Source organism: Xiphophorus maculatus, chromosome 17 (genome assembly GCF_002775205.1).
Source record: "Xiphophorus maculatus strain JP 163 A chromosome 17, X_maculatus-5.0-male, whole genome shotgun sequence".
Taxonomy (NCBI): domain Eukaryota; kingdom Metazoa; phylum Chordata; class Actinopteri; order Cyprinodontiformes; family Poeciliidae; genus Xiphophorus; species Xiphophorus maculatus.
Window position 1 is genome coordinate 4,678,317 of NC_036459.1, and position 14,604 is coordinate 4,692,920.

General features: G+C 37.5%; 1 protein-coding gene across 1 annotated transcript in view; it reads right to left on the reverse strand.

The window, feature by feature from the left end:
• plxna4 (plexin A4) overlaps positions 1–14,604 on the reverse strand; it is a 248,239-nt gene that overhangs the window by 105,028 nt on the left and 128,607 nt on the right. The window contains exon 5 of the mRNA XM_023350185.1: positions 3,032–3,132. Within this exon, the coding sequence (XP_023205953.1) occupies positions 3,032–3,132 (101 nt within the window). The remainder of the gene's footprint in view (positions 1–3,031; positions 3,133–14,604) is intronic.

The following is a 14,604-nucleotide window of genomic DNA, read 5'->3' on the forward strand; positions in this document are numbered from 1 at the left end:
CAATTTGATGCAGTTGAATATCCAGTTTTAAATGAAGTAAATATTTAATGTGAAAGCAGGTACCAAATGTCCCTTAGATGGGTATGAATTGATGTTAGGTTAGTACCAAATGACCTGCAATGGAAGGTTTATCTTCCAATCACAACATTTGAAATGGCAAAGGGCAAAATGGCCATCACCCTTCTGACATTACAAATTAAATATCATTAAATTGTTTTCTTAATGTAAAAGCCAACAAATATTTTTATACACCTAGTCTTCTACATGAGCCCTTTTCCCTCTACTTACCGGCAGAATGTGACTTCCAATGTGAGTGGTAAAAGGTGAAAAGTAAAGCAAAGGTGAAAACTAGGCAGTGATGTGGGTCAAAACCCTCCTTTCAAATGCTTAGCTAGCCAGGCATTAGCATAAGCATGCACATCTCAGCACAAGCAGACCAAGACAGTTTAGTTGACAGGTGAACCTCCAGTTTTACAAGATGGAGTAAGGTCTCCCTGGAAGACTGGAAATCTGGTGCAAATTTCACTAAAGGCTCAAACACACACAAATGATTTACAGTTGGTGGGATAGAAACAATCACGTCTTTAAAAAAACCCCACAAACTTGTTCAGAGTCAAACGTGTGACATTGATGACATTTTTAAAATAAATGATTGGTGTTTGTCAAGGACAGTATGAGTGCTATCAAAGAAGCAGGCACACACTCCTGCTGATTTTCTCTCCTGTAATATTGATTGCCTTCTTGCTCTTGCCCTGGTGTTCTCGCTAACAGCTCCTCTCACCGATCTATAGAGTAAATAAAGGCAATAGTGATGGAGGAAGAGGAAAGTGAGTGTGTGTGGATAAGAGAGGAAGATAGTAAAACGGAGAGAGAGAGAAAGAGAGAGGGAGCATGCAATTCTGTTTTTTTCCTCGGAGCCGTGAGGTGATTTCAAGGTTGATTGGAACAACAAACTATCTGGAGGAACACTTTTAAAGTGGAACGGCTTGCCGTCCTTCCCCACAACCATTTTCCCTCCAGCACAAAGTGTGTGTGTGGGTGGCAGACAGAGATTTCTTTGTGTTTTGGTCTTTCTTTCTATATATTCTGAAAGATTAATTGTTTATGCCTTTGCTTTTGATTCTAGCAAATATGTTTAACCTTGGACAAGACAAAGTATTTATTTTACAAATAAAAGTCAAGACAGTTTGAAAACATCAGAAGACTTCCATTATAATTCACAAAATGTAATTTGTTGTGCCTTTTGTCAAAAGCCCTGCAGACTGTGCCTGGAGGCTTAACGCATCAAGTTGCTGTCATTCATGTGAGGAGCTTTTTCAAATGTGTTTTAGTAAGTCTTTATATGAAGACTTAATAAGTTTAGCTCATATTTTTTATGTCTGCCATAAAAATGCTAAATTTTTTACCTAAATGAAAAATTGGAAACTACAATCTGAGGACTCCTTCTAGGAGGATGCAGCAATATTTCTGGAGCTGTGGTGCAGTCAACACATATGAGTATTCATCCTGATCAATTTGTAAAAGCAACTAGGTTAAAACACCCAAGTATATTCCATAGGCACAATATACGCACCTCTACTTTGAATCATTTTTGAGCTTAAATTGCAGAACTACCCATATGACAAAAATAAAACCACTGTGTTCATTGATATTGACGCTTCAAGTGTGCACAAATGTTTCATTTTACAGAATTTTACAAAAATGATTGAGTAATAGAAAAATAGATCAATAGTTGATCCAGTAAAATGCTGACAAAAGCAATTCCTTCTAAAAGTTTTTGTAACCAGGAAGTCTCTGGACAAATGAATTAGTGATTCATGAAGGAACATGTTTGTGTACTGTTGCCTGTAACCTCAATTTTGAGCTCCATGATCCATTCATCATCCATCACAGTTCATTTCTACCTCAGGGATCTCATATGTATTCATTTCTGTTTTTTCTTGCTCGACTTTCTTCCATTTATTCTTTATCCTCGATGTGACCTGACACTTTTTTTTGCACTCGCTCACTCCCCAGCCTTGGAATATATGATCATCCTGAAACCATTTCTCTCCTTGTCTTTCTAAGAATTTATTACCATCTATTCTTGACTGCTTTGCTTTCCAGCTCTCTTTATTTGTCATTGTCTCATTCATCTTCTACTCTTCCCATCTTTATCTCTTCTTCCTTGTCCATGTTCCCTTATATCTAGGTTTCACTGTGTTCCTCTCACTGCATTGCTTCCTTGCCCTCGTCACGTCTTCTCGGTGGTAGCAGGGATAAAGGTGCTAAATGTACTGGTCTCAATGTCCCTCTCACTCATACACATACACACCCGCGCACACCCGGAGCCACTTTACCCTTGAGCTAGCACCGACACAAGAAACCAATTTTCAATTTACAGTGTAGTGGGAAAAAGTCTCTGCCCCCACCAAGCACCATCTCCCTCTGCAATCTTGAGGGACAAGATGGGTTGTTTGTGGATTTGTGCCCATCTTGGTGTACGTGCTTATGCATTTTGAGGGAAATATGACAGAGACGTGCAATCTTAGAAGAAAGGCCAAAGGTAACAGGTTAGCAGGGTCAAGTGGGTATCTAAAGGTTAATGGGATCATCTCTGTGATTGCCAACAGTTTCCAATATGAGCAAAACCTCTTACTTTCAAGGTTGGAGTGGTGCCAATTGGAACCCTTGGCAGTGCCCACCAGTGTCCACGCTCTCACCAGGCTCTTGTTTCAGGGCCGGTAAAGAATGCCAGTGGTTTAGTTGGGTAATGGATCTAAGGGGGTTTCTTGGCAAAAAGCCCAAACCAGTAAGATAATCCAACAATTGGCCTGCACCAGCATAAGGTGCTCCTGAATCCTCTACGATTGGGAAGAATGGAGTGCTGGGCATGTGCTCAAACATCCCACAGGTAGAGGAGGATATAACCCAAGTACAAAATCCTTCAACATGTCATATTACAGGACCGATAAAAAAAAAAGGGGAAAAACACAGCTAACAAAAACTATTTACATCCAGCAGGAGTGAAGACATGCTGAGAGGTACTTACATGTTGTGCAAAACACACCAGCCACAGTGAGGATCACCCGATCCAAGACATTCACTGCAGGTGGAGTACTGTCCACAAGCTTCCACCGGCACTCTCGACAGCTGGGAATAAAAAGAAGAAAAAGAATTAAAACAGTGAACACACTCAATGTAGCTCTAAGGATTTTTTTGTTAGGACTGGACAATATTAAAGAACATATTTAATACTGAAAAAACATTGTGTTGCTCTGAAAATAAAGCTCTTACTTATTCTAAATGCAGCCACATAACCACAAGACTGGATCTCAGAGAACAAAATGCCTTTAAAGGCCATGTCTCCTCTCAAACCACAAACTTGCCTGTTTAAACTTTGCAAGCCAACCTCAAACATGGAATATTAAAAAGATGAACACTTTAACCCCTAGGGAGACAAAGAATTGTGACAGCAGATGTCCCTCCTTACTGAGGATCCTCTTCTGCACAATGATGATTGTTTTTTTTTAAGGGAAACACTGCATTTCCAAACATGTATGGCAAAACACTTCTTTCAAGATAATGATGCCCCTGTTTTGTACCATTCTGCAAGGATATCAGAAAACTTCTGGGGATGGTTCTCAAATGACGTTTACAAAAAAAGAAGTCAGTTCTTGACCATTGGGATCATTTGTAAAGACATGTTCAGCTTCCCTTTAAGCTATAATCTAAAATATTTGATAATATGATGAATAATTGGTTTCTTCTGGTATCTTCAAATTACTTTTTCAGTCATTTGTAATTTTTTTTAAGTTTTTTGCTACTGTTTATTTTTGCATTTGCAGCTAAACTTTCAACTTCATTAAGATCCAACGGAGCATAATGTAAGTACTTTTAGCTTCTGTCCGCAGTCTTAATATATGTACAAGTCTAAAACAGTGTAAACTTTACTATCCAAAAATATCATGCAAATTATTTTGCAAGACATTTTTAACTAAAAATATTAGTGCATGACAGTTTTCATCTTTCTCCAATCCAGCGACTCCATATGGTAGAACTGGGTCACTAGGGATTAGCACTCCATCTATGATGATATATGGGCCTGCCAATTCAAACTGGCATTGACTGGCACTGATTGGCATGGACCTTAAGTGGTTCAGCACAAGGGGCAAAAGTGAGGTGGATCTCAGCTGTCCCCTCCTCTCATCACCATGACAACAACAGGCTACTGGCACTTTTGATTAAAGAGCCATCATTGGTGGATGACCGCTGTCACTCATGCTGCTCCCTGACAGCCAGAAGAGAGATGAGATCACCAGTGCTGGACTGATAAGATCAGGGTAAGGGGTTGATAAAGTGTCTCCTCTTACTAAGGTAGATATGACGTCAGCCTGAATAACGGGGGGTAAGGTTGACCCCCTAAGGACCTAAATTAACAGTTTTGGGGGAAAAGGAGGCTAAAGGATTTGCCGGGTTACCTGTATTCATGAAATACATTTTATAATATAATCTTGTTTTAGGATTTTCAAACTGACTTTAGTACATAGTTTATATTTTAATATTTTTTAGAAAACTCACTAAAATATTGTAAAATAAATAAAGAACCTTGTGGCCTCCCTCTTTAGAGTGTACATAAAAAATACTAGGTATTCTTGGATTTGTTTTTAAAGGCTAATATGAGACTCAATTTCACACAGTTGTAACTGTGAATTAAACTTTGTTCTTTTCATCGACAGTCATCTTTCTTGTGACTGTTTTCTGTGGTGGGGTCGTATTTAACAAAACAAGCTGCCTTTCTACTAACTTATGTAAAGATTAATGCCTAAAACTAGAATGCAGCCACCAGATTAAGTGCAACTAGTAAATAGCTTCTGCTTTGAAAGATAATGTTGAACTGCTAACACATCTACCATACTTTCAAACGTGGGGGGAAGTGCATTGAGTCTCACTCCCAGATAGATATGTGCTTGTGTGAGCACACTTTTAATAAACTGTAGGGAGCCTCATTAGTGATTCAGTCATTTTCCAGTTTCTTGCTAACCAATATTACTAACTCTGTAACTATCTTGAAGGGAAGGGAAATTTAATGTATACATGTATATGAAAAATATCACTACACTACACCGCACTACATTGCTCCTTCTCTTGACTCAATACGTTTGTGTGTTTACCATGTCTCAGCAGGGTGCTATAAATAGCATATAAACATGTATACACACACACACACACACACCACACGCACAATGGATTCACACATAGCTGAATGAGTTTAAAAGGATGTGTATCTCCTTGTCAAAGTCAAGAGGAATTGTACAAGTTATAACAGATTAGAGACAACAGAGGTGCATCTGTGTGTAAAGCTTGCGTGTGCGCTTTGGGGGGAAAAATAGCAAACATGTTGTGCCCTTCCTGCTGTGTTGAGGCATATTTGCATTAGGTAGATAAAGGGAATGAGTTTGAGATGGAATCAGGGAGATAGAGGAGCAATGTTGTGTGCACATGATCAAACTCAACACTGATCCACATTGCACAATGCGTCTCACAAGATAGATTTCCTCTCTTCCCGTCACCCTTCCTCAGCTCTGCTCTTCCTCCTAACATTTAGAACTGCTTCAGTACACTGCCAGTGAAATAACCTCTTAGTTGTTGAAGAGAAAGGCCACTGTGATAGCCTGTGGATGGTGCAAAATTCTTTTTTTGACACTGGTTGAAAATACCATTTCCTCACGTATGTGCATGTGTGTATGGTTTGTAACCATGTAACAAAAATTGTGATAAAACTGTAAAAATTAATACTACTACCTCTGCACACTTTACAGTGTATAATTTAGCATCAATTGTCTACCTCCTTACAGATTTAACATCTATGCATTTAGATCATACATAAATGTTTAATGTAGAATGTTTAAAGCACATTTTCAAAACTAATTGGATGTACAGCTTTAGATTATTTTCTAAGTTGTCTTAGCTATGATGAAGGTGTTTTTGGCATTAAAGATAGACTTTTACATTATTGGGGTTGGCCTCAAATACATGAATCAAACTTTTCCTCATCTCTTTCTTATAATGGAATCATGCACATTCTCCTTAACTGAGGCAAGCTGGTCTGTGGTGCTTAGAGTTTGTTCTGTGTCTCTTTATGAACTCCTGGTTGAAATGCCAATTTTCTCTAAGTAATTTTGGTAGGTCAGTTAATCCGAGGAAGTTTCACCACTGTTCCACGCTCTCTCAACTTCTGGACAATGCTGGAGTCTTATTGGCTTTTCCATCCTTTGCAGACTAAACAACGTCAATGACTTCGTTTCTAATTTATTTAGATTAGAGCATGATGCGTTTCTTTTTGCAATATTTCAGCCTACTTCATAATGTTAGACAATCTCATTTTAAGTGGGACAGAGGTGTCTAACACATTATTCAAGCCTGCAAAATGCAAGTGAAATTGAAACAATTTTAGTCACAGTGAATTCAGGATTTAACAAGTGGGGCAGTAATGTTTTCATGAAAGACGACATTGTTTGGAAAGCTAATTTTTCCTAATAAATGAAATTGTTATTTTAAAACTACTTTTATTTTTCGTCTCGTTAACAATACTATAAATGAAATATTTTGGATGATGATGATAATTTATTTCAGACAGACATGATCTGAAAGACTGAAGGGTGACAAAGAAAAGCAAAAAAGCAAAAGCAATATATTTAAGGGGACTAGTATAAAAATATAGAAATAATACCGACTGTAGAATGGAAAATATTTTCATGACTATTGAAGCAGTAGATGCCTGCATCAGGGGATATGGTTTTGTTCACAGAGAACACACTCAAGCAAACACACACCGTATTCAGAGTCTGGCAGAAGCGATGGCTGCCAATAGGAGCCCTCTGTTCCAGAGCATAGATCCTGATATCATTCATTCTCCCTCTGTTTCTGTCTGCCTGTCTCTGTCACTCAGATGCTCTGAGGTGTGTAACATCACACATTCATCATCTCTCCAGAGCTCTCCTTTGCCGTCTAATACACACACACTCACACTTTAGTGGGCAACACTTTTGTCTCCACTTTTATCACAAAATTGAGGGATTTGGTGGCTAAACGACCCAATGCACCCCTTGTCCCTCTCATCTCGATATCACATTCATTTTATGCTATCTTCTTCGTGGGCTTAACCAGTGAGTCGACCATTACAGCTCACCATCTCTTCACTGTGACTCTGCTATCATATCAGCAGGGATGAACACAAAGGATGGGGTGCACAGCATTTATAATTCCCTCCTGTTTCAGGTGAGTAAATGACAGCCATTACACTCAGCACTTTCCCACCTTTCACAATAGGTAGAGATGGATGCTGCTGAATACAATCACGCTTTTAAAAGGAGTAGAGATCACAGAGGTAGTTGATGCCTTAATGCGAGGGGAGAGAGATGGGAGACACTTTTGATCATTTGCTACAGCGGCACAATGGTGTCAAATTACATATACAATATGCATATATGTTTGTGCCTTGACACATGGCAGATGAAAATCAAAGAAAAAGAAGGTGTGTTTGAGACATATACCAAAAAATTTCTTCTTGAATGTGATTTACACTGCCTGTTTTTCTTTCTCTCCTTTTACCTACCATCTTCTCTTTACATAATGCCACGAGCATTCAACTCAGCCTAGACTGAGAACTGATGATTTATTAAATCTGCAGAGACTTTTTATTATCAACTAATTCCTCTGCCTCATCTCTATTCCTCTCTTTATCTGGCTATTTTCTTGCCTCCCTTGACTTGTAATTAAAGAGAGATTCCACCTGCAGCACCCTCCACATGCACAGAGAGGGGGAAATTACACTGATAGTCCAATCCTGATTTACAGCCTGTGGGGCCCACTGAACTCCTCTTATCTTTTCTCTTCCACCCTTAGGCTAACTTCATCTTGTTCTCCTTCCCCGTTGTGAGTTTGTTCATTATTTTAGCTCAGTGTCTGCAATGCAGCCAATCTGTTGGCTGGGAAGTAGAGATTTGTGAGACAAAAACTGGTTAAAATTAAATTGGTTTAGCAATCAGATAATTTTCAGTTTGGCCACAACATTCTTCAGTGTGGATGGTTTTACCAAGTGAAGTCACTTGGATTTAGTAATTCAGATCAGTTAGAACACTAAGCGTTTGAATTAAAGGCAAAAAAGCACAGAAGGTGTAATATGCTGTTTCAAATTAAACTGAATTATCATTGGGAGAATGACTGATCATTCAGGCTTCAAGAAACTGTTGGTGGCCTGACAGTGATGTTTTGGCAAACTGATAAGAGGAAAGCTAAACTTATTATAGCAAAGTACCATCATTTAATTTTATTGTTTTGAGCTTTCCGTCATGCAAAATGTTGGATTTGGAAATGTTAGTAGACTTTTCAAAATGTCAAAGTTAAGGCAAGGGAGACTTATGTGTCTCCCTTGGCTAATTGCTAACCTTATATGCTAAAGACCAGTTAAAGGGTAAGTTATGTAATTAATAAAAGAAATAAAACTTATTTTAAAGAAACTGCTTCCTCGCACACAGGATGTGATCTGTTGCTTTTTGAACTATTTGTCACTAATGACAAAAGACTAGAGAGAAATATTCTAATCATGGCTAATCATAGATTTTTGTTGCAAACATTTCTAATCGGGATGCGAGATGTTTACACTGCTGGAGATCAGAAATTATCGACAAAACTATGACCAGGACATGTCTACGACACGCTTACATTTAGTCAGTTAGTAACAATGCTATTTTCACAGTTATGACAAAATCAACAACCTTAAGAGAACACATTATTTTCACACCTAGGACACCGTAATCCATGAAACATTAATGAAAAAAATGGTAAGGAATTGCAAGATTGTTGCTGGATATTGTGATGCCAAACAGACTGCAATTAAACCACATTTTCCCAATTTCTCTCTTCAATATATTCTAAAAGGTCTGTTTTGCAAGCTCTTTAAGTCATGTCCTGTACTAACATTAGTAATTTTGTGCTTTTTTAATTCATAGTTACTTACTGGATAGAAAACCAACTTCATCAATTTTATCATCCCTTTCTTTTGGTGAATCTCTCTCTTCTTTTGTCTTGCTCTTTGTCTCACCTCCCTCCTCTCCACCTGGATAAAGGCTAAGATTGACGTAGGAACCAAATGAAGCAAGGGACACATCAACCACTCAATGCCTCATCACAGCTGAGGCACCGCTCAATCAGTTAACACCCAATTGACATTGTTACATCATAAATTCAACTAACAGTGCGGCCCAGTGGCTGCAAGTGTAATATTGTTTTCATTTGACGTTCCAGAGGTTAAATGACGGAGCCATCAATTGCACTGTCATCCTCGGCAGTGCAAGATAAATGACTTGGAAATAATCAATCATTTTCTTTCACCTTTTTCTTCCAGAGATTCTGAGCTTCTCTTACCCAAAGAGAAAATGCAGTTAAACAAGCAAGAGGCAGCTTACAAATGATAATTTCAAAGACATCCTGCTATTTTTTCCAACTGATTGATATTCCAATGCTTAGTAGTGTAACCTCAGCATGCATCATACATACAGTATATGCAATGTTGTTTGAATGTGTTTTTATTAAAATGTCAGTTACCAGTGCACGAGTCAGGGTGAGCAGATCACTGCAAAGATTTATATTTGGCACAAAAAATTTTTGGGACGTACAGTGATTAATTTTGTACAGCCTGTAGAGATCCGACCTCACCAGACTAGCTGCTTGGACTGTAACTAGGAACTAAGATCCTGTCCAAAGGTGTTTAACATTGTCCTACATAAATGACAAATTGTCTAACACATCCATCTGTTACACTGAATAATGGGTTTGCAGAAAACAGATAACCGGTCAAGCTTCATAAGATAGTCCCATGGCATCAAGATAATTTTCAACCACTTTGTTGACAATTTTTCAAATGAATGTCAGGCAAAAACAGCTGGAGCCTATCATCTCTGTGCAGCTGCTTTGTCAGACCACAAGTCTACAGCTAATCTCTGACACAACATAATATGCACATCTGAACACCTTTTTAATTCTCAGCCACACAGTCAAGGGTTGGGGAAGTCGGATACTGAAGGATGGGGGAAAAATTTTTGCTGATAGAAATTAAAGGATCTTGGTAGAAAACATTTTGCCTGAGATGTGAGGATGTGATATTTCCACAAATTGGCTTATCATATTTCCCTCAGGGATGGAAAAGAAGGATTTGACTTTGAACGATCTCACCCTGCTGTAGTACACATTTTCAATAATTCACACTTACAGATCAGCATTTGCTACACTGAATATAAATATTTCATCACCCTGAATGTGACAGTGGCAACAAATTCTTTAGCTGAATGTAAAGTCGTACAAATGTCAAAAGAAATTACAGAGACTGAGGCAACTTCGGGACAAGTCACATAAAATCTAAGCACTGACTCAGTTGATAGAAGTAGGAAGGATAAGTTTGAGGACTTGTTGGTTGCTGCAGGGCAACAGCATGACTTAGTGAACACTAAAGGATGGATTCAACGACTAAGATTCAACAAATAGCTGGTATAACTTCCAAATGCTCTCAAACTCATGTCTCAGCACAGCCAGCTGCCGAATAATGTGGTCAGCAGTCTAAATCATATTCATTTTAAGAAAATGCAGGATGTGAAATTTTACAAAATTTTCATAACCGTTTCCTACATTTTGTTATTTTTCATTCATAAAGTAGCGCAAACCTGAAGTGAAAATAAAATCACAGATGGTAACAGACCAAATCCTTCAGCAATTAAAAGTCAACACTTAGTAAAATCGTCTTTAGCTACACTTACTGATGCAAGCATTTTCAGAATGCGTCCAACAAGTGTAAACATGGAGAGTAGTTCTTCTAAAATTAGCTCATAAATAAATATTTCTTGACTTTGACTAAGCCATTCTAACAAATAAATATGATCTAAATCTTTCCACTTTACCAAACGTTTACCAGCAAATCCACAGCATGATGGCCACCCCCATGTGAGTGCTTAATATAAGTGCATGCCACTATTTTTGGATTTTTATTGGTGAAAATTTTGCAATTATCATGTGTAATCTTCCCTCCATTTTGTGCTGGTATAACATGAGGTGAGCAACTCTAGTCCCTATAGTCCTGAATGTGTTGTTCCCCTGGGTTAACACACTTGAATCAATTAAACTGCTCATTAGCAGGACTTTGCAGAACTTGATAAAATCCCAAGCAGGACATCAGCTCTTCAGGATCTAGCCTGACCATCATCTGGTTGATTTCATTAGAATAAAAAAACAAAACAAAACAAAAAAATCAAGTTTGTAGTTAGAATGTGACCAAATGTGAAAAAGTTAAGAGATATAAATATTTATGCTGTGTTTAAAATCAATATTTTCCAAGAAAAATTAGACATTATTTTTACATTTATTTATGCCTAAAATGATCTGTGGATTTTATAGTTGTTTATTTGCAACATTGATGGGGGAAAAAAAGTATTTCATAATTATAAATTATACATCTCAGAGTCTGCTCCTATTTAAATCATTCGACTGTTGAAAAACAACAATAAAAAGTGCCAGAGGAATTAGTAAGTGATTTCTATGCATATTATGTTGTTTCTTTTGGTTTTTTTTAATGGATGTTGAGCTGATAATGTAATATTGTCTTCTACCAGGATGAGGTTGACACATGAAACAGTGCAAACATCATTTGAACACAGTAGGGAGGTTTGGTACCAGCACATATCAACAGTGGGACTGACCTGCCCTAATCACTCAAACAGCAACTTTAGCATCCAAAATCACAGGCTGCTCCATCATTTAAGTGTTTTATGCCTGAACATCTATTTAACCCACTAACACAAAAAATCAGACATGCCTGTATGTGTGTGAATCTTAAGGAGGGGTGAGGCAGTGGGAAAAAAATCTCATTAGAGGACCACCAATCACTGGATTAATAAGGAACCAGGAGTGACAGATCACTCCGTTAAGGAGCATTGGGGGATGGCACATGATAAAAATGAAAATGGGTCGTCGGAAAGAGAGATAGATACAGAATAAGGATAAAGAAATGTAAGAAATACTAGGCAAGAAAACAAATTACAATGGCTCCTCATTATCTTGACAAAGTCTTCATGAAAATAGGTTGTAGTTGGAAAATTCAATAATCCTCGATGAAAAATAAGCCTAATAAAGACAATAGACACATAGAAAGTGGAAATAAAAAAAGAGGAACAAAACAGTGAATATGAAAGGGACATTTTTTTTTTTTTTACAATCAATAGTGAATGAATATGCCTGGCTCTTAGAAGAGTTTATATTGTCTAACAGTCTATTGCAATGATGGCATGACTAAAACAGAATTTCTGAGACTGAAAAGATTGCATCCTTTTGGCATTACTAACCCTCAAGATAGGGTTAGTAATGGTTGTATTCATAATAACTGCTTTGTAAGAGTTCTTCATTAAAGTCAAGAAAGCTATGCATTCCACAGATCTTCTTTCAGATGTTGACTTAATTAAACATTACTTAATTAAGTTAGTGGCAAAAAGTAGAAAAACATAAAAGCACATTCCACATTTTAGCAAATTTTTGAAATTTCCCAATATTTCACTCATTCTGAAAATAATTTAATTTCGTTTTAGGAGACACAGATTATCTCTGAGCCAAAATCCCACTCTAAGTGACTAACTTTCTCTGTTCAGTGGAGGACAAACACCCGCTAGGATCCATCATCACCAAGCTGAAGGGGAGCATTTCAGGGCTAAAACAGCATGTGAAGAGCTTTATTGATCAACTATGTTCTCAGCTGCCTGTTCGGGGCACCCTTGCCACTCTCCTTCTGACCTCTGTCTGTATTTCTCCCTCATTCTAAGAATCACACTCTCTCAGTGAGCGTCTCGGCTCCAGGCCCCAGAAACAGCAGGTGGCCTTTAGCCATCGACCAACTCAGCCTGCTTTATAATAGCATCCATCACTGCTGGGAATTGGGAGTGTGCATGTGTGTTCTGGATGTTATTCTAAACCGGCGCAATCATCAAGCGAGTGGTTCCTCACTCGATACTGGAGCTTGCTAGGATGACCATCCACATGCCCTCTGAAATTGGCAGTCACTGTGAGGTTAGCAGAAAGCAAACAATGGCAATTCAAATTGACATTTATTGCTGAACAGATCAAACAGTAATTGAAGTCAATAAAGTAATAGAATCCCACCTTTTTTAAGAACAAAGGAAATTAATATGACACTGGACGTTCTGGGAACTATTTTTTTATGATTCAAAAGCATTAAATGTAGTTATTTCTGATAAGAAGATTGTTAGAAAACCAATTAAGTCATTTTGCAAGGTTTTGAACAATAACTGTGTGTTTATGGCTATAACAGCAGCTCTGTAAAACATGTTTATGCCATTTTATTTCAAGCTTGTCTTATTTTTCTAACCTATGCATCTAATAGTGTTGTACAAACACCACACCTGCCATACTATAAAATGCAACATCTGCTAGGAGTTCCACGAGTGTCCTCGTATGTTGCTGTGTGCAGCCTGTGAGCAAATACATTGTACAGTTTAAAAAACCCTAACAAGTGAATATTACTGATTCTCTCTGAGTCAGAAAAACACTGTAATCTGTTTAGAAACTTGCCAAATGAGAGTTTATGTTTGAATTTTTTTCCATTTCAAGAACTATTTGGGATCTAACCTGAGGCATGAACTTGAAGATGAAACAATTTCATTTCAAGAAATCTGTGAAGGAAAATAGTACGAATTTTCTAGCTGTGTGTCTATATCTCACAGAAAGTAATTTGCACTTCCTCCTGATAGTGATTAAAGACATGTCGGAACTAAACTGTTTTTGATAGAAGAATCACAGCAGGTGGAAAGAGATACTAACACATTATTCAAATTTTCTAAATCAAAAGGATAAATCCTTAATAATGACTAACCCTGGCAATTCTTGGACTAATTCACATATTGCTCTTCAAAGCACTAAATATCAAGTGATACTGAAATTATTTTTTGAAAACTTAATTCGGGTACCTACATTTATTAACCTTAAAAACATAAAATGTATTAAATCACACAAGTACAATCAATCAGTCAAAGAATACAAACAAGTGGTACTCACTGAATCTTTTGACGCTCTTCAAACTCCTCAGGCAATGATTAAGATTGTTTGTACACTGGATTTGGGTTTTGTATTTTTGTGTATTTTTTGCCTTTATTTACTACTTTATTCTGTGTTTGGCTATTCTCAATTGTTTTGCCTAAACTGTTAGAGGAGCTCAGACTTACAACTGAGCAAATTGACTAATTGCTAAAAAGCCTTCATATGTTGTAACCCACTTGGTTGTTTTTTTCCCAGTGTGAGCTGTATAATTACAATATTGAATTTGTAAACTTGATTGGCTGTAACAATGACACATTAAATAATGTGAAATACGGCAAAATTGAGAATAAGTTTTATTATGCACAATGTTGATCTCCATGATCTTTTATAAAGTTTATTAAGTGGGGAGAAGGCAGATTAGCACATTAATAGTTGAGAGAGACACACGGCGGACCGCGTATTTGAACTCTTGATAAACAACGTCTGAATATTTTTGTTTTTCCATCATCTCTCATTCAGCTGACAGACTGA